The sequence below is a fragment of the Cladophialophora bantiana genome (genome assembly GCF_000835475.1).
Source record: "Cladophialophora bantiana CBS 173.52 unplaced genomic scaffold supercont1.4, whole genome shotgun sequence".
In the NCBI taxonomy this organism is placed as follows: domain Eukaryota; kingdom Fungi; phylum Ascomycota; class Eurotiomycetes; order Chaetothyriales; family Herpotrichiellaceae; genus Cladophialophora; species Cladophialophora bantiana.
In genome coordinates, this window is record NW_015971578.1 from 866,981 (window position 1) to 883,528 (window position 16,548).

The 16,548-nt window shown below is 52.5% G+C and overlaps 7 protein-coding genes across 7 annotated transcripts; 3 read left to right on the top strand and 4 right to left on the bottom strand.

Annotated features, from left to right (window-relative positions):
- Positions 1 to 245: 245 nt before the first annotated feature.
- Positions 246 to 3,464, bottom strand: Z519_03097 (uncharacterized protein; the record flags this gene model as incomplete). Its single annotated transcript, XM_016760850.1, has 1 exon — positions 246 to 3,464. The coding sequence occupies one exon, from the start codon at positions 3,462 to 3,464 to the stop codon at positions 246 to 248; it is 3,219 nt and encodes a 1,072-aa protein (XP_016622700.1).
- A 730-nt stretch (positions 3,465 to 4,194) lies between these two features.
- On the top strand, positions 4,195 to 4,966 carry Z519_03098 (uncharacterized protein; the record flags this gene model as incomplete). Its single annotated transcript, XM_016760851.1, has 2 exons — positions 4,195 to 4,233; positions 4,292 to 4,966. The coding sequence occupies 2 exons, from the start codon at positions 4,195 to 4,197 to the stop codon at positions 4,964 to 4,966; spliced, it is 714 nt and encodes a 237-aa protein (XP_016622701.1).
- Positions 4,967 to 5,161: 195 nt separating this feature from the next.
- Positions 5,162 to 5,605, bottom strand: Z519_03099 (uncharacterized protein; the record flags this gene model as incomplete). The annotated part of the gene is made up of 1 exon (XM_016760852.1): positions 5,162 to 5,605. One exon carries the CDS (start codon positions 5,603 to 5,605, stop codon positions 5,162 to 5,164), a length of 444 nt encoding a protein of 147 aa, XP_016622702.1.
- Positions 5,606 to 9,531: 3,926 nt separating this feature from the next.
- Positions 9,532 to 10,164, top strand: Z519_03100 (uncharacterized protein; the record flags this gene model as incomplete). The annotated part of the gene is made up of 3 exons (XM_016760853.1): positions 9,532 to 9,633; positions 9,756 to 9,819; positions 9,914 to 10,164. 3 exons carry the CDS (start codon positions 9,532 to 9,534, stop codon positions 10,162 to 10,164), a joined length of 417 nt encoding a protein of 138 aa, XP_016622703.1.
- A 1,160-nt stretch (positions 10,165 to 11,324) lies between these two features.
- On the top strand, positions 11,325 to 12,833 carry Z519_03101 (uncharacterized protein; the record flags this gene model as incomplete). Its single annotated transcript, XM_016760854.1, has 1 exon — positions 11,325 to 12,833. The coding sequence occupies one exon, from the start codon at positions 11,325 to 11,327 to the stop codon at positions 12,831 to 12,833; it is 1,509 nt and encodes a 502-aa protein (XP_016622704.1).
- A 393-nt stretch (positions 12,834 to 13,226) lies between these two features.
- Z519_03102 (uncharacterized protein) lies at positions 13,227 to 14,273 on the bottom strand (the record flags this gene model as incomplete). Its single annotated transcript, XM_016760855.1, has 1 exon — positions 13,227 to 14,273. The coding sequence occupies one exon, from the start codon at positions 14,271 to 14,273 to the stop codon at positions 13,227 to 13,229; it is 1,047 nt and encodes a 348-aa protein (XP_016622705.1).
- Positions 14,274 to 15,136: 863 nt separating this feature from the next.
- Positions 15,137 to 16,329, bottom strand: Z519_03103 (uncharacterized protein; the record flags this gene model as incomplete). The annotated part of the gene is made up of 3 exons (XM_016760856.1): positions 15,137 to 15,548; positions 15,675 to 16,255; positions 16,318 to 16,329. The coding sequence occupies 3 exons, from the start codon at positions 16,327 to 16,329 to the stop codon at positions 15,137 to 15,139; spliced, it is 1,005 nt and encodes a 334-aa protein (XP_016622706.1).
- Positions 16,330 to 16,548: the final 219 nt, after the last annotated feature.

The following is a 16,548-nucleotide window of genomic DNA, read 5'->3' on the forward strand; positions in this document are numbered from 1 at the left end:
GAGTTCCCCTTCGTAGATCCCCTTCCACGGCGTCGTGTCTCCTCGTCAAAAGCACCTTGCAAGCTTCCAAGCCTGTGTGTGAACCACAGACCCGAGTCCATATCCAAAGTGAAAAGATTCAACTTCAGGAGATCTCAATTGTTCACGAGGTCTACAGCTTATGATAGCGCAAGCTGACTCTCGCCGTTGTCTAATCGTTAACATCAAAACGCCATCAAATCTGCATCAGAAGTTTTTCAGCGGCTTCAGTAGACCTCCAACACATATCGCCCCTCATCCTTCAACTTCATGATCTCTCTAGCGGTATCGATCTTTTTGACTCCATTTACCTTTGCATCTCGCGCGATCGCCTCCTCAAGGACATTCGTGACATCAGGCACGGGCCAGGTCGGTCCACACAGGTAAAACGCTCCTTGTTCCTTGATATAAGCCTTAACGATGTCGTCCAGCGTCTGCCTCATACGATCCTGGATGTAGATCTTGTGCGGTTGATCTCTGCTGAAGGCCCGGCCGAGCAGGGTGATGACGCCGGCGGCCTGGTATGCCTCCCACTCTTCACCGTAGCAGTATTCCTCCCGCTGGTGGCGGGAGCCCATGTACAACAGCACCGATCCGATCTCCTTGCCCTGCGCCTTCTCCATGGCGCGATGTTGGACAAATGCCCGGAACGGTGCCAACCCGGTGCCGAGACCGGCCATGATGATCGGCTGGGTCGAGTTGGGAGGCAGTTTCATGACCGATGGTTTGACGCTGACGGTCACTGGAGCTCCGACTTTCAGACCGGATAGATATTTCGTGGCTTGACCGAAGCGGTCGCGGCCCTTGGGATCGACCCAGTTCACGACAACGACCATGAGGGCGACAGAGGTCGGCGTCACGGCTTGGCATGAAGCGATCGAGTACTCGCGACGCTTCATCGGAGAAACAATCCTCGCAATGTCGTGGAAGGACGGATGTGCCGACGGGAACTCGAGCAGGACATCCGCAAACGTGACGGTGTCAACCTCGGCTCGCCTCTGGAATTCCTTGTATCCCTCCGGTCCGGCCAATGTCAAGAGATTCTTCCTCTCGTTCTCATCGTCCGCGAATTCCGCAAGCGCCTCGTAGAATTTCTTGGGTGGGCGACCGAATATGTCGATGTTTTGCACGAGCGCCTGGTAAATGGTCCGGTTCTCAAAAATATTTGGATCATCGCGCGAAGCGACTTCCACAACGTCCTCGGCACTGAGGCCGTACCATTTGATGAACTCCATGACTTGATCATGGTCATTTTCGGCGTGGATGCCGAGGGCCTCACCTATGTCGTACTTGAGCCCAGAGGCGCCGAGGTCGAATTCAATGTGGAAAATGTTCCGGTCATAGGTCAGGGGCGTCAGGCGACGGTTCTCTTTGACGTGGACGGTGTAAGTCCTCACGGGCAGGTCCGGTCGAAGGGCGCTTGAGACATTATAAGCTTCCTTGAAGAGGAGGCCTTTGGCCGCCTTTTGCCAGCTACGAAGGAGAGATGGCGGCTCTTCTTCTGTCTTGTCGAAGGAGGTAAGGCTGTTGGGCGAGATGTTGGTTGGTAATGCTGTATTTGCATCTTCCACCTCTGCCCATTCTTTAGACACCTCGACCTGGCGCAGTGTCTTCTCGAGATCAGCCGCCACCTGTTTGAGGGTCTCGAGGTTGTTGTTGATCGTTGCCAGCTTTTGTAGACTAAGCTCCTCCGAGTTGCGCAATGCGACCCTGACAAAGGCGACTTGGAGCATGAGCGATTCAAGCTCAGGGTTCTCAACGGAGAGAGCAGTATTGACTGGATTGATCAGGTAAAGACTAATTCCCTTTTCAAGGATCGATTTCTTGAATGCTGCAGGAAGTTTCTTCTCGACGTCTTCGTCCTTGACACCTGGCAATAGGAGAATAACGCTGCCGCCTTGCTGAACAGATTCCACCACATTAATCTTCTCTAACAGCCTGGCATCTGTGGCTACAGCCGTGTTGGCGTAAGTGATGGGATACGCAGCGTCAAGGCTTCTGGGAGATTTTCGAATATCGACTCTGTGAACACCCCCATGTATGGAGTTGTCGTGGGTGGTATTCACCGTAACATTCTGAGCTGATTCAGCAGCTAGAGCTTCCGCCAGGAACGTAGCCGCAGATGCAGACGGTGCGTCATCAACATTCCAGAAAGTGTATCGTTGGACAGAGTTATCCAAGAACGTAGTGATGCCATGGTTGTCGGCAGCCTTGCCGAGGAGCATCTGGAAAAGACAGGAGATTGATGACGGTGTCCATCGTTCAGCCCGGGCGTACTTCAGCTCTTGCACTTCAGGGCGGTCATGGATTGCCACTCCATAAGAGAGGGCAGCAAGTACATCCTCATAAAGGCGGGAGTGGACACCAGCCTCTTGCACCGCCTGCGAATCGACAACCTGACCTAGAACACCAATCACTCTCACGCCCTTAGGAATGAGTTTCAAGAACTGTTCCTCGGCGAATGGTCGATAGAGCCGGACATTGATGGCTCCAACCCTGCTACCAGTTTGGGCCAGTACCGTTGCAGCCTGTGCAGCTAGCGAAGACTCCACCGAGCCAAACGCGACTAGCACAACCTCGGGTTGTTCGTGTCCGAAATACTCAAATGGCCTGTAGTCCGTTCCGAGCTCGTCGTTAAGGGCACGGAGTGTTCTTAATGCCTTACCCTCAGTGTTCAAATGCTTCCTATCCTCATCCGAAATTGAGGACAGGATCGAGCTGTACGCACCGCTGAGACCAGATCTGTCTAGGATGTCAATGACCCGTGTGGTTTCCCTCCCGATTCTCAGGCCATCGTAGACGTGTAGCGTCGGCACATCGTGGGCAAGCAGAGTGGCCAGAAGCGACATATGCTGTGTCTCGTATGCGGACTGACTAGCAACCAAAGCCAGACCTAGATCTTCGGCAGCAGACAAGGCAGAGACGTAGTCCGAGACCAGACCTCCATCCTTGTCGCCTTCATAGTCGAGTGCCGCCACATGAGCCACAAACGGGTTGCTGACGGAATAGAGGAGAGAGAGCTGATCAAGTACGGGTCTCAAGAACTTCAGCGCCGACGTGGGAGCAAGGAGACCCTGGGGAATATGCCTCTTCTTCAGATCGAAATCCTTGGAGAACATGTAACCGAGGGCAATTGATCCTGCTCCATTTCGTATCTGCATAGGTTGGATCCCAGTCGTGTACCCATTGATGTTCACCTCTTGTGCCTCTGCCCAAGATTTTGCGGCGACGTCAAGATCAAATGTCTCTGGGGAGTAGGAGAAGATCTTGTCTGACAGAGCATAGGCGACCTGCTGGACGAGTATCTGGGCAGTCACATAGGTAGGGCCAGCGACCGAGGACAGGGAGGGCGCTTGACCAAAAGGGAGGCTCCTCGAGGCACGGGAGGCCGTCTTGGAGTCTCTCTCCGGCGCTGGTCCGTTGGAAGAGGGTATTTCAAGACGCATGGTTGCAGGATTTGCAGAGAAGAGAGTGATGAGGAATGAGAAGACGCCAACCTACCGGTCGAAGACGCATTTACAATGAATAGACCCTCGAGGGCCGACTGCCGACCGAGTTCCATCCACCTCATCCATTTTTTGGAATTGCGTTATCGATCGGCAGCCAGAGAAGAGCCCGTCTGAGGAAAAAAATTGGTGGAGGGTTGATCACGCAATTCCACTAGCGCAGAAATAGCAGATCTGGATAACGGTCACGTGGCACAAGGCTGAAGCTCGCATCTCCCAATGCCCGCTTTTCCTGATTTGGCAAGACTCCTTGGCACCTCCTCGGAAATGGAAGAAAGTTATTCCGGTACGTCCGGAACTCGTCCGGAGTGCCCAGCAACCTTCTATCAACGTTAGCCCGGTTCTTGCTCGGTTGGAGCGCGTGAACGAAGGGCAAGATGTGAGCAAGAGTTTCTAACTGTGTCAGGCATCGCTTGCCACGTCTTTCGTTGCTGCCTCGGTTCTCGTCCGGAGCCGCGTCCAGGCTTCTCAGTCTTGTGGTCATTGTCAAGCCTCGCCATACGGATGCTGCCGGCGACCAGTTATGTCCGAATTGGTGCGCCTAAAGTCTCTTCCTGTTAATTGCAAGACTTATATATCGTCACATGAGGGCACGGATTCTACAGTTTTGAAGTCACTAACAGCTAGCACATACACCGTGTTTTGCTCTTGATCAGCTCTCAAACAAACAATGGCGAAAGCTCTCATTCTCGGCAGCACTGGCCTAGTGGTATGGCCCCAATCCATTCATGCTTCGAAACATGCATCCCTGCTGATATCTGGAACAGGGCTCTTTCATTCTGTCAACCCTGAGAACCAATCCGTCTTCTCAGTTCTCTAGCATTGAGATCATTGCTCGACGATCTCCTCCAGCTGCGGCAGGTCCATCCATCCCAGTCAACGAGTTCGTTGAGAAGGATACGTCCAAATGGGCCGCTCATATCTCGTCCTTGTCTCCACCGGCTTCTGTCCTCTTCTGTGGTCTTGCCACGACGCGCGCTGCAGCGGGCGGCTTCGACAAACAGTACAAGCTTGAGCACGACTTGAACATTGAGCTTGCCAAAGCTGCCAAAGAGGCCGGAACAAAGACCTATGTCTTAATTTCCTCCGGTGGTGCCGACCCTCACTCATTGTTTGGATATACCAAAATGAAAGGCGAAATCGAAGAAGATGTGAAGGCCCTCGGATTCGACCACACGATTATTCTTCGACCAGGTCTTATTATCGGCAAGCGTCAAGAGAGCCGGCTTGTGGAGTCCATCTTGCAGGGGTTTGCTTCAGGATTGGGCAAACTCCATCGGTCACTGAAGGATGTGTGGGCTCAAGATGCAGATATCATCGCAAAGGCAGCTGTTGCTGCAGCGATCAAGGCCGAAAAAGGAGAGGTCAAGGATCAAGTATGGGTGATTGGCCAAAAAGAAATTCTCCAGCTCGGGTCTAAGGAATGGAAGGCAGATTCCTAACCGGATCTATCGAGACCAAAGGTTGAAATGTAGGATATAGGGGAAGGCTCTATTGATACCCGTAGTCTGCGTTGAAGGATAATACGATCGACTCCGTCTTTTCGTCAATGAACATGCCCGCCCAGTTATGTACATCACCACCCAGCTCCTGTAGCTCTTCCGCAAGTATAGAACTGTCATGTAGCCTCGGCCATATCAAGTGCTCTCTTCACCTTTTCCCGGATCTCCACCACCTTTTCTCCCACCTCCGCCTTCTGACATCTTCTTCTTGGCTCCTCCTACTTCCTCTGCTGTGCCTTGGCTGATATCCGGATTGGCTGGGCTTGCATCCAATGGATTGACTTGATTTCCTTCCCCAGCTTTCTTCTTTGCTTCTTGCGGATCCGTGATGTTGGGATCAAAGGCAGCTTCTTCGTTTGCGGCGGAGGTATCGTCGGTGCCAGATTTGGAGTATTCCGTCGCCTCGGGGTTCATCTTCTCGCGGTCTAATTGTGCATCTCGCTGAGGATGGGGGTGACGGTCAGGGTCTTGGTTTGCTGCTAAGGTGCGAGGGGTCGTGGAGAGGGTTCGAAAAGGAGACCTCGATGAGACGAGCGGACGTGCGAGGGATTGGAGGTTTCGGGGGAGACGAGGCGGCATTTCGAAGCTGCTGATGGTCGCTAGAGATCCGAGTAGAATAGCTGGTCGTCGACTTCCTCGGTACGTATAGTCCCAAGCGCAGTGTCCTGGAGTTATTCAACAGCACTGCTACGTTTGGAGTCCTTCGGTAGGTTTTGGGTAGTGGATGGAAGTTGCACGAGAGAAGTCATGAAGGAGAAAGAGAGCACATCATCGTCATTACGTCCTCCACTCACCTTTAACTCAATTCGGGCACCTTTTTGGTTACAGCCCTCGTCATCTCACAGGCAATTGATGGCCCTTGTGCGCAGATCAATGATGCTGGTGACTGCCAGGTCCTCTGACGTCATGGCGTGACTGTGACGCGGATCGCCATCCCGGTGCCCGTCTCGCGACTCCTACTTCCAACCTCAGCCTCATCCCTTGGCCCTTCCTCATCCTGATATTGATTTCTTCACGGAACACCAAACAGCGTGTCAAATTCACGGGGCCAACGTAACGACTTGTTGCCTTGTTTGACAGACGGAGGCGCGTTGGTGTTATCGGCCGCTGTTCTTCCGCTACCTCTCCCCACGTGCCGAGCTGTGGTTTCAACATCTGAATTCTCAGCCTCATCCGCCTGCTTCATCTCGTGCACACTCTTTTTAAGCAGAAAGAAAGTCCAAGTTGCAGAAGGTCTGTATTAGAAGGCTGCGAGGTGCATTGGTCTGACTACACGCACCAGCCCATTGCGCGCGTAGTTGGCGTGTACTCCCGCGGTTCTTCATCGGTACAGAAAGAGCAGACCATCTAGAGAATTGAGGCCGAATCAAATCTGGTGCGGAGTCGAGCGTGGGTGAGAATGAAGCTGACTCACTACTTTGTTGAACTGACCAAGTACTTGCACGCGCTCTCAAGCACCCCACGGCTCCCATTATACTGCAACAATCTTGATAATGCCATGCGTTAGCTGTGAAGACCGTCTCCTCCATGCGAGCCGCATCTTGGCTGGAAAATGGCTTGTCTACCACGACTGGACTCCAGGCTGTGAGATTTGAGGATTCACGCGGCCTTGGTCTCGATTTAGGCGATGCCTTACTTGGTGCATCTCTTCAGAGCCATGATCTCAAAGCGATAGTCCGCCAGGTCTTGAGAGAATGCAAGCAGGAACGTGGTGGCTTCCCTAAAAACTACTATCAGGGCCCAGATCTCCTTCTTTATTGTGACGATTTCTCATGTGACTCGGATGGGGACAAAATTGAGGCTACGATTCGTCAAGAAAAGTGCAAGACCTGTGCAAGGGTTTAGGCGCCATAGCCTCGGAGCTGCGGGGCCATTTCGAAAACCTCGAACAGCGGCTCTCAAGGCATCTCTTGTGTATCGTCAGTTCTAATACCCCGGAGGAAGTTATCGTCGACCGCACCAGCCAGATCCTTAAAGGCTCTCTCGGACGCCTTTGAAAGTGGACTTCTACCATCATGACATACAGTCACTACTAACAGACTGGCCTCAAACCTATTTCTGTGTCTCGTCAAGTAAGACCGCCAACCGCGACGCCAGTACATACAATGCTTCCAACCACAAGACCTTGGCAGGAACTGAGTGTGGTTTCTTTGATGAGCACCATTGTCATAATCCAGGGCATACACATCGCCATTTCAAGCCGATCAGCACGTAATATGGCATGGGTGATGCAGACCCGACTCGACTTTGTCTCCGAGTTGCTTGATCAAGTCGAGACAGGCTTGCCAGGCCAAAATGGGTTGAATCGTTGTGGAAAGTATATCTTGCTGGCGTATCCGTGGACAGACTGGCAGAGATCGATGGTGTTGATGATGTATTATATCTTCGGCACCGAGATTATGTAAGGTTACGACAGTATGTGGAGCGATTTATTGGCATTTCGCGGCAGTGCAATTCTCGGGCGTTCCTCTCTTGTGGCCAAACTCGATGGCTCATTCAACGCGATGTCGGGGTCTATCTGTTCTAGGCATTTGAGATGTTAAGGACAAGTCGATCATCCGTAGGCCTCGACTTCAAGGCTTTTCATCAACGGATTGCCGAGATCCATGGGAACAGCCTGCGCGTTGCCTCTTTGCCTCCAGCAACCCGTGTGGCGGCAGTCCCCCGTTAACTTGCGGACGATTTATTGACAAACGTCTCGTCGCTGCCGAGCAGTCCATGCACGACTATACTTGTTCTAGACGTTGTGATCGCCTCATCTGGGATGAGAAGTCGTAGAGAACTATCTTAGGCGGGCGGCCGGTCTTGATCAAGCACAGAGCAAAGCATGTCACATAGTGCAAGGCATCTGAGCTCACCATGGCAATATCTCACGTCCGGAGCCACGGACAGGGAGGCAGACCACAGACGAGGATCAATAGATGCCTTCGTGACCGCTACTGCAGCGTTGCCAAGTTACATGGCTGCAAATCTTATTGGATCAACACTGTATTCCAGAGGCGATAAGAGATATCAACACTGTTTCTTGCGGCTCGCCGTGTCCTGCCCAGGTCTTCGGACGGGTTTCACAATGCCCAGCTCCGACGAGACATTGAGTACACCGGCTGCCTTCTCGGTCACAGACATGCCACACGTGAAGGAGACGATATAATCATGTGGACGCCTATGAGCAATCTGCAGATATCCGACATTGCAGAGACCGTGTGGAAGCAGAGAATAAAAGAGAAAATCAGAACCGGATATCTAATGACCAGGACGGAAAGGCTGTCAGATGTGAAAGGATTCAGCTGGGCACCTAGGAGTCCGTACGTCCGTCAACCAAACACCGCAGCTGGAGAGGTCTCGGCCAGAATATGTGCTGGGAGACTGCCGAGTGGCTGTACAAGCAGCAACGAATGGTCCGTCTGATACAGGCAAAGTCGGTCATCAGCAGCGAACCGTCTCGGGCAGCCAAGGACAGAGGGGGCACTCATGGACCATTAGTAGCACTTTGCACGGTGGCAAGTAATCATGATGTTGATGACACAAGTTGGCACTGGTATGGGGGTGTATTGGTGGCCAAGGCTGGAGCCATTGCCTGTGGTTGTCCTAGATGACATGTTATGTGTGAAGTGAGCTGCAGAAATCAGCTTCACGGAGGCTTTGATTGGTGATTTGAGCTGCTTCATGGATGATGAGATACGCCGCCTTTGATTTTCACACTTTTACATTCCGCGAGGTATGTGGCGCTTGGTACCAAGACAGCCATACGGATAGTGATGAAACCTAACTACGAGCTTGCGACGAGCAATGCGAGGCACTGTACATAATAATGTCAGAGCTGATCTACAGGAACAGCTAGCCACCACGCCAAGGATGAGTCCAGAATGCAGGGCCTCGGTAGTTTTGCCGGTGGTTGCGCACTCCTGGGGACACCCATCGAGTCGCGCGAAAGGAGATGTGTGTCCCCTTTTAACCACTACTGCACATCACGACGCCAGACGGGCAGCCCGCATTACGTCATTTGCGGAGAAGCGTCTCCACCGCTGAGGCTAGACCCCACACCGCAGCCACGATTTACAGTGTTCTACCTCGTCCTATCCGTATATACTTGGCACTCATACGGAGGAGCAAGAACATGTCTAGCTGTTTTAGTGGAGCACAGGAACCTAAGGGTGGAGTGAGTGGAAAGAGCGGGATTTCGGCGATCAGGAAGCGGACACCTGGAAAGAACAAGGAAGAATGCGAGGGCAGTGCAACACTCTTCCCTTTGCCCCTCATGTCTTGGAGGTTGGAGGTTTACCATTTACGAGGCAGTGACACAGAGGTCCCACCATTACTTATCGACATACTTCTTGTCCTGTGCTGCCCCTCCTCTTTCTCTCTTTTGTCTTTTGACTTTTGTGACCTGACGAAGTTGAGTTGACCAGAGAACGTTTTCTTCCCAGCCATCCTTGTAGGGTTGTATGAGCTCGCCGAGGACAAGACTTGACGCTGTGGGACAACACCTGGCAAGCAAAGACAAGATGACGACCACCACCGGAAGCTGTATGTGCGGCGCCATAAAGTACGAGTTCACGGGGGAGCCAAAAGTCACGGCCCTGTGCCACTGCACCGACTGCCAAAAGGTTCGTTCCATTTCGAACAGTGTTCTGTGTGATAAGTGATATATGCATCGTTAGAGGAAAAGAGGGAGGGGAAGTTGCTTTCATTCTTGGCGCATTTCTTCTCATTTTGCTAAGAGAAATAGTGGACCGGAGGAGCTTTCACTTCCAACGCCGTGGTCCCTCGAACGTCGTTCCGGGTTACTTCAGGTTAGTCCAGTCTACCTACTCATTTGAATATTCACCACTGCCCTATAGCATAGATGATAGGGAGGCTGAAGAGTACTTTTTACGTATTGTCTAGGACAACCCTCGACTTGGGACGGCGTCGGCGATTCGGGAAAGATTAACAAGCATTTTTTCTGTCCAACCTGCGGTTCTAGCTTGTACACTGAGTTGGAGGTCATGCCAGACATGACGTGCGTGAAGGCAGGAGGCCTCGATGGCAATAAGGCCGGGCTCGGAAACAAAATCGACGTCGAGTTTTACACAAAAGACCGGGTCGGATACTTGAAAGATGTCCCCGAAGCGAAGCAGGAGCCGGCGTTTGGCTAGTTAGACGTCGGCCTCTGCGTAATAACAACTGCCATGTGCAGAAGACATTCGTTGTGGAGGTTCTTCAACATTATGTGTGTGTGCGGCGTCGGTTAGGGTGGCGAGCAAGAGACACAGGACAACACCCTGGATTATCAGCAGCCTGAAGGCAGTCGAAGGGGCTCTCAAGAGTCCGAGCAGCCCCAATAGGGTAGAACAGTGTGGAATGGAATAAGTTGGGACAGAACTAAACACCGCGCAGACCGTGTCAACACTGTAGGCCCCAAGAGGATAATCGCGTAGCTGAATTTGCCTCGGCTAAAAACACCTTGTTGAAAAACTTATGACGTTCGGACTGAGTTGATGAAAGGAAACACCCGAATCAGCCGTGTTCTGTTTCAAATCAGCGAGAAGCATTGGCGGTCGATAGATGGGTTGGAAAAAAGTCTAGTCCTTGGCTCAGAGCGTATGCCAAAGCCCGAATCTAGGAGCTCCGGCCGAAGGGGAGAACTGCTTCCGTTGGGCAGCACCTCCACAGGGGCCCAGGAGTAGTTTCCATATCAAAATCCGAACACACAGTGTCTGCCGAGGTAGTCCAGAGCCTTTACACATCGAGGCCAGACCCGTGGTGATATATCTCGGGCAAGGGCGCCTTGCTCCTCCTCAGCTTTGACGGGCCCTCTATTCTATGTAGTCTGATAGAGCAATCCCCACCGGGGATGTACGCAACATCAACCGCCTTTTGCGGGTCAGGCCATCCTCCATGCTTTCACCCTCCGCCCGCGGGATTAGATAGGAAGACAAGGGTCTCCGGGTACATGCCGTGATGTACGTGTCATCCCAAAAAACGTGTCATCCCAAAAATATGGACCACAGGCGCGTGATTGGAGACTTCGTTGCCTTTTGGGTGAAGGCAGAACCAAAAGTCACCACTCCGAATGTAGGAACACTGGAATAGCGACTCCCATTAACTCCGGAGCCAATGTCAGATCACGTTGTCGCAGTCGGAGACGTCATGCGAATATTCTGATGTACTTGGATGCAATGGCTCGTGGCTGCAGCGCCCTCCATTCGCACCTTTTGTCAAGACCGTCAGATTGCAAAGAGAAATCGGCCATCGTTTCTGAGAGCTGCTTCGAATTTTACAATATCAAGGTCTCCGGTTCATTTCTGCAAGACCCATGCCTCCCACATACCCCGAGGTCCTGAAAGTCCGGTACTCCTCCGACGACTCATCGCTCCAATTCCCAATCCACAACCCGGCGACAGGTGAAGTAATCACACGCCTCCAAGCAGGGACACCCACTCAAGTCGACGCCGCCGTCCGCGCCGCCCAAAAGGCATACGACAGCGACTGGCGATGGCGCTCCCCGGCGGAAAGGAGTGCCCTCCTCTTAAGGTGTGCGGACGCTCTGGAGCCTCACAAGGACGAGCTGGCCGAGTTACTTTGCCTGGAGAACGGCAAACCGAAGCAGGATGCTCTGTCTTTTGACATTAGTTTCCTTGTGGGAATCTTTCGGTTCTTTGGCAGTATCTGTGATAAACTACCCGGCGAGTTCCACCAGCGAGGAAGTGTTAATGCGACAGTCATCTACGAGCCATTCGGCGTGTGCGCTGGTATTCTGCCATTCAACTGGCCCCCAATCCATTTTGGTGGTAAAACGGCTCCAGCCCTTGCGGCGGGCAACGTCATGATCATCAAGCCTGGAGAGCAGGCCCCTTTGACAGTGATCAGGATGTGCGAAATTATCTCCCAGGTACTGCCGCCTGACGTGGTTCAGGTTGTGCCTGGCCTGGGGCCTGAAGTGCCCTCAGCATTGATCAAGCACGATCTTGTAAAGATGGTGTCTTTCACAGGCTCGACCGTTGCTGGCTCAAAGGCGGCCGAGGCAGCCGCAAAGACCGTGACGCCCGTGGTTCTTGAATTGGGGGGCAAGAATGCGTTCGTCGTGTTTGACGACGTTGAGAACCTTGATCGCGCAGTCGGGTACGCACTGGAGGGAGCATTCTTCAACAAAGGCGAGGCGTGCACCGCGTCGTCAAGGATCCTCGTCCAGAAAGGCGTGTATGAGAAATTCTGTGACAAACTTGCTGCCGGGGTGAAGAAGCTCAAGTCGGGAAATGGCATGAATCCAACCACCCACCTAGGCCCCCAGGTCAGCAAGGCGCAGCAGGAGAGGGTCTTAGGCTACTTGCAGAAAGCGAAGGATCTTGAGAAAGAAGGAAAAGTCAAGATTGCGGCCCAGGGCCAGCTACCAGATGATCCGGCGTGCAAGAATGGCTTCTTCGTGCCGCCCACTCTCATCACCGACGCGACAAGAGACATGGTCATTGCACAGGAGGAAATGTTCGGCGTGCTCGTGACGGTCACGCGATTTGAGACGGAAGAGGAAGCCATTGAGATCGTCAACGAGTCCCGGTACGGCCTGACCAGTGTCATCTTCAGTCAGAACAACGAGAGATGCTGGCGCTTCTCGAAGAAGGTGGATGTCGGGCTGGTGTACGTCAACAACTACTTCCGGAACATCCTTGGGATACCATTCGGAGGGGCCAAAGAGACAGGATATGGGCGTGAACACTGCATTGACACGCTGAAGGAGTGGTGTCGTGCCAAAGTCATTACCCAACCGAGCGGGTTCGGAGAAATCCCAAATTGGAGGGCAGTTAGGGAAGTATTGTACGGGGAGTGAGATGGGGAGTCTGAATTGCACGACCGTTCTGGCACGAGTCTGGCATCTTTCTAGTTTCTACTGATTCACAATGACGTGAATAACGACGAAGCCCAAAAGCAAAATGTCTACTTGGTACTACGTACGTTGAGGACTGGGAGCCCGCTGATAGACCTTGTGTCCAGAGATTGCTGGACGGCCAATCGGCATGCGTATAGATATATTATGCGAGGGGCGACTACTCTGTATTGGGTAAGTAGGCAGCCCTACTAGTAAGGAACTTACCTCATATGGATAGCGTCTTGGCACAGCAAATTGCTCAAATGCTGTTTTCATCGTCTAATATGCTCCTCTTTCAACATGTTCTCCCAGTCAACTGAGCCCATCATCTTGCAACAAAACATTCGTGAAAGCTCAATACTCGAACTTCTGCCCCACCGACTTTTCACTCAGTTCCCACAGTTGCTCTGCCTTTTTCGGATCCTGCGCCCACGCAGGAGCCTGTGCGATCTGTCCATCACTCAAGTAAATCCCCGTCCCATCCTTCAGGTTGGCTGGACCGAGACTGTCATCCAAACCCGCGACCAGCGACGTGGCGCACCCCTGATCAACGTTCTTGAACAGGAACTTCATCTTCTCTGCGATCGCTGCGAGTTTTTCGGGGTCGTGGTGACGACCTAGCTCCGTCATGATCGCGCCGGGGTGCAGAGCAAAGCTCAGAATCCCGTACTTCTCATACAGGCGCGAGGTGAGCGCGAGAGCAAACAGCACGTTGGCGCTTTTGGATTGTGCATAAGCTACATTAGCATCGTAGCCTTTGTTGGGGTCGACGGGTCGGCCGGTCTGTTCAAGTGCAGCATAATCAGGCTGCTCAGACTTGGGCAAGCTTCCGATCGCTTTGTCAAAGTTAATGTCTGAGAAACGAACAGGGCTGTACGCAACTCCGCGAGATGAGACGTTGATAATGCGAGTGCTGCCTCTGGGATTGGCCTTTGCAGCAGCAAGAATCTTCGGCATGATCAGATTCGTCAGGAGGAAGTGACCGATGTGGTTGGTTGCGAATTGCATCTCGATTCCCTCGGGGCTCAGTTGACGATCTGGGAGGGACATGATGGCGGCGTTGTTGAACACGAGGTCGATTTGCTCCACCTGTGCGTTCGACATGATGGAAGAGGCTGCACTGCGGCACGACTCTTGGGACGAGAGGTCCAGCGGGACGGCGATGTACGTCGTGTCCGGCGCCTTTGAGCGCGCCTCGTCGATAATATCTTGGATCTTGGACGGCGTGCGGCTCGCCAGGATGAGAGTCTTGGGCGAATGGGCGCTAAGGATCTCGACCATCTTGCCTCCAAGCCCGCCCTTGTTGACACCCGTGATTAGAATGGTCTTGCCCTTGATTGCTGGAGCAAACATCTCTGCCACGGATGTCCCCGTTGTTGACATGTCAAAGGAGCGCCCCATGTTGGTAATTCTGCGTATTCTCTGTTGGAGCTGGATGGATGAATCGATAGATAGTCTTGGTACGGTCGTCGCTGGTACTTCGGGTGTATTTGGGGGTTTTTTGGGGGGGGGCCAAAAGCTTGACCTCCAAGAAATGAATCTCAAGTCAATGCAGGCTTTTGAAATTGCTGCTGTAGGAGAGATATGTCTCGACCCTCCAGTTCAGATCCGTGACTTTTATATATGATACCCATATACGTTGTACTCCCGGACAGATCAAACCGGACCGACAAGGCTGGGAACCATTGCGCTGTCTTCAGAACCGGAGTTTAGCTCCCAGATTAGTTCCGTCATATTACCTGCATAAATCCGAGGTTTCATGTCAGTTGGTGTCACTCAGTTGCATTAGTACCAGGGGCTGAAGACTGGATTGCCATTTCTTTTGTGGGCCGTCAAAACAAGATTGCGGTCTCATGTATACCCGACTTCCCGAAAACAATGGATCACTGCTACATATCTGGTCCCTTTTGGTCTAGAATAATACTTTTTCGGGGCTACTTCGCCCTCCTTCAATTGTCTGCGTAATTCATAGAAAGGCAAGGACCGAGGCTCCGGGACTTGCGTTGATCGATGAAAAAAGAACGTGTCAAAACTTTGTACGGTTCTCTCTTCTCGTTGACCACAGTAAGAAAGGTGAAAAATGCCACGTTCCTTGCATATGAGTAAGTTGGCCTGGAACAGTGAGACATATCGTCACCCTATGAGTTCCGTTCATGTTTAATGACCTACTTCACAAGTCCTCAGAGGAAGGGCGGATGGTACAACGCGCCCTTTTGTCTTTTTCGTTCTTTCTTTTCGATTTCATTTTGAGCATCGTCAAACCCTTATCCCGTCTGATCAACCAGTCCCTCAATATCCGGCACGGGCCCCTCGGGCACGATGCCGCTCGGATTGAGCATGGTCAGACTCATGAAGTAGTGGCCCTTGATGTGGTCAAAGCTTGTGGTGTCCCTGAACGCCTTGACGTTCCAGTACAGATTCCTCACCCAGTGGTGGATGTGGGGGTAGTGGGTTCGGATCATGGCGCGGTTCGTCTTGAAGAGCGAGACATAGACCGGATCGAAGCGGATAATGGTCACGTAGAGGCGGATGTCTGCCTCGGTGATGGATGAGCCGAAGTAGTATGGCCCGTCTTTAGACATGGCCGAGAGATGCTGCTCGACTCGGTCCAGGGAGGCGAACAGGGAAGTCACGGCGCTATGGTACGCCGATTGGGTCTGGGCAAGGCCGCATTTACTGCTCAGGAGTCTACCTCAGTTTCTGGTCTTGGATCTTCCGTCGCGGAGTGACAGAGGCGGAGGGAGACAGCGGCTCATAGGACAACGCATGGAAAGACAAGGGGGTAAGCAACAGGGAACTCACTAGACGCCATTGTTAACGCTATCATAAGTCCACCCGTTGACCTCGTCAATCTTTCCCCTCAACTGTTCAGGATAGAGGTCGACCTTCCTCTTCTCTTCGGGCAGAAGCTGATCAAACTCCGTATACAACATGCGGATAATCTCGCTGCTCTCGTTGCTCACGATCGACTCCGTCTTCTTATCCCACAGCACCGGGACCGTGAACCGGCCCGTGTAGTTAGGCTCGGCAAGGTAGTAGAGTTCTTTCACGCGTTTGAAGTCTGGATGTAGAGGATCCGGAGTCACGTCCTCCATTGGCAAGGATTCATCGACGGCCACGAAGCGCCAGCTGTCGACGATGGACATGTGATAATGAACAGACGTGACGGAAATGATGGACTCAAGGCCTTTGAGTTTGCGGACGATTAAGGTCCTATGGGCCCATGGACATGCGTATGAGACATAAAGATGATATCTCCCCTTTTCAGGAGGAAACCTCGCGTCCGGTTCGCTGGAGATCCAGTTTCGAAACTGAGAAACTGGTCTTTGCAGTTCGCCCTTCTCATTGAACAGCTTGGCCGGCATAGGATTCTCCTTGGTACTCTGTTGAGCCAGGAACCAGCGTTAGCTTCTTTCTGTCACTTCGGAAAGCGACCCTGACATACCTGGATAGACATGGCTAAAGCTAGCTCGCACGGGCAACCCTCTGGATCGTGAGATACAGCGAAAGCGAATCTCTACCTAGGATAATTTCAGTATGGATGACTACTCACCAGGTAAGCAAGGGAAACAACGGGTAAATTTCTCCCGTTTATGCCTGCTCGTGATTGAGGCTGGAATACGTAATCACTTGCCCTGCATCGTGCCACCTACGTACCGCACTGTCTATATCGAGG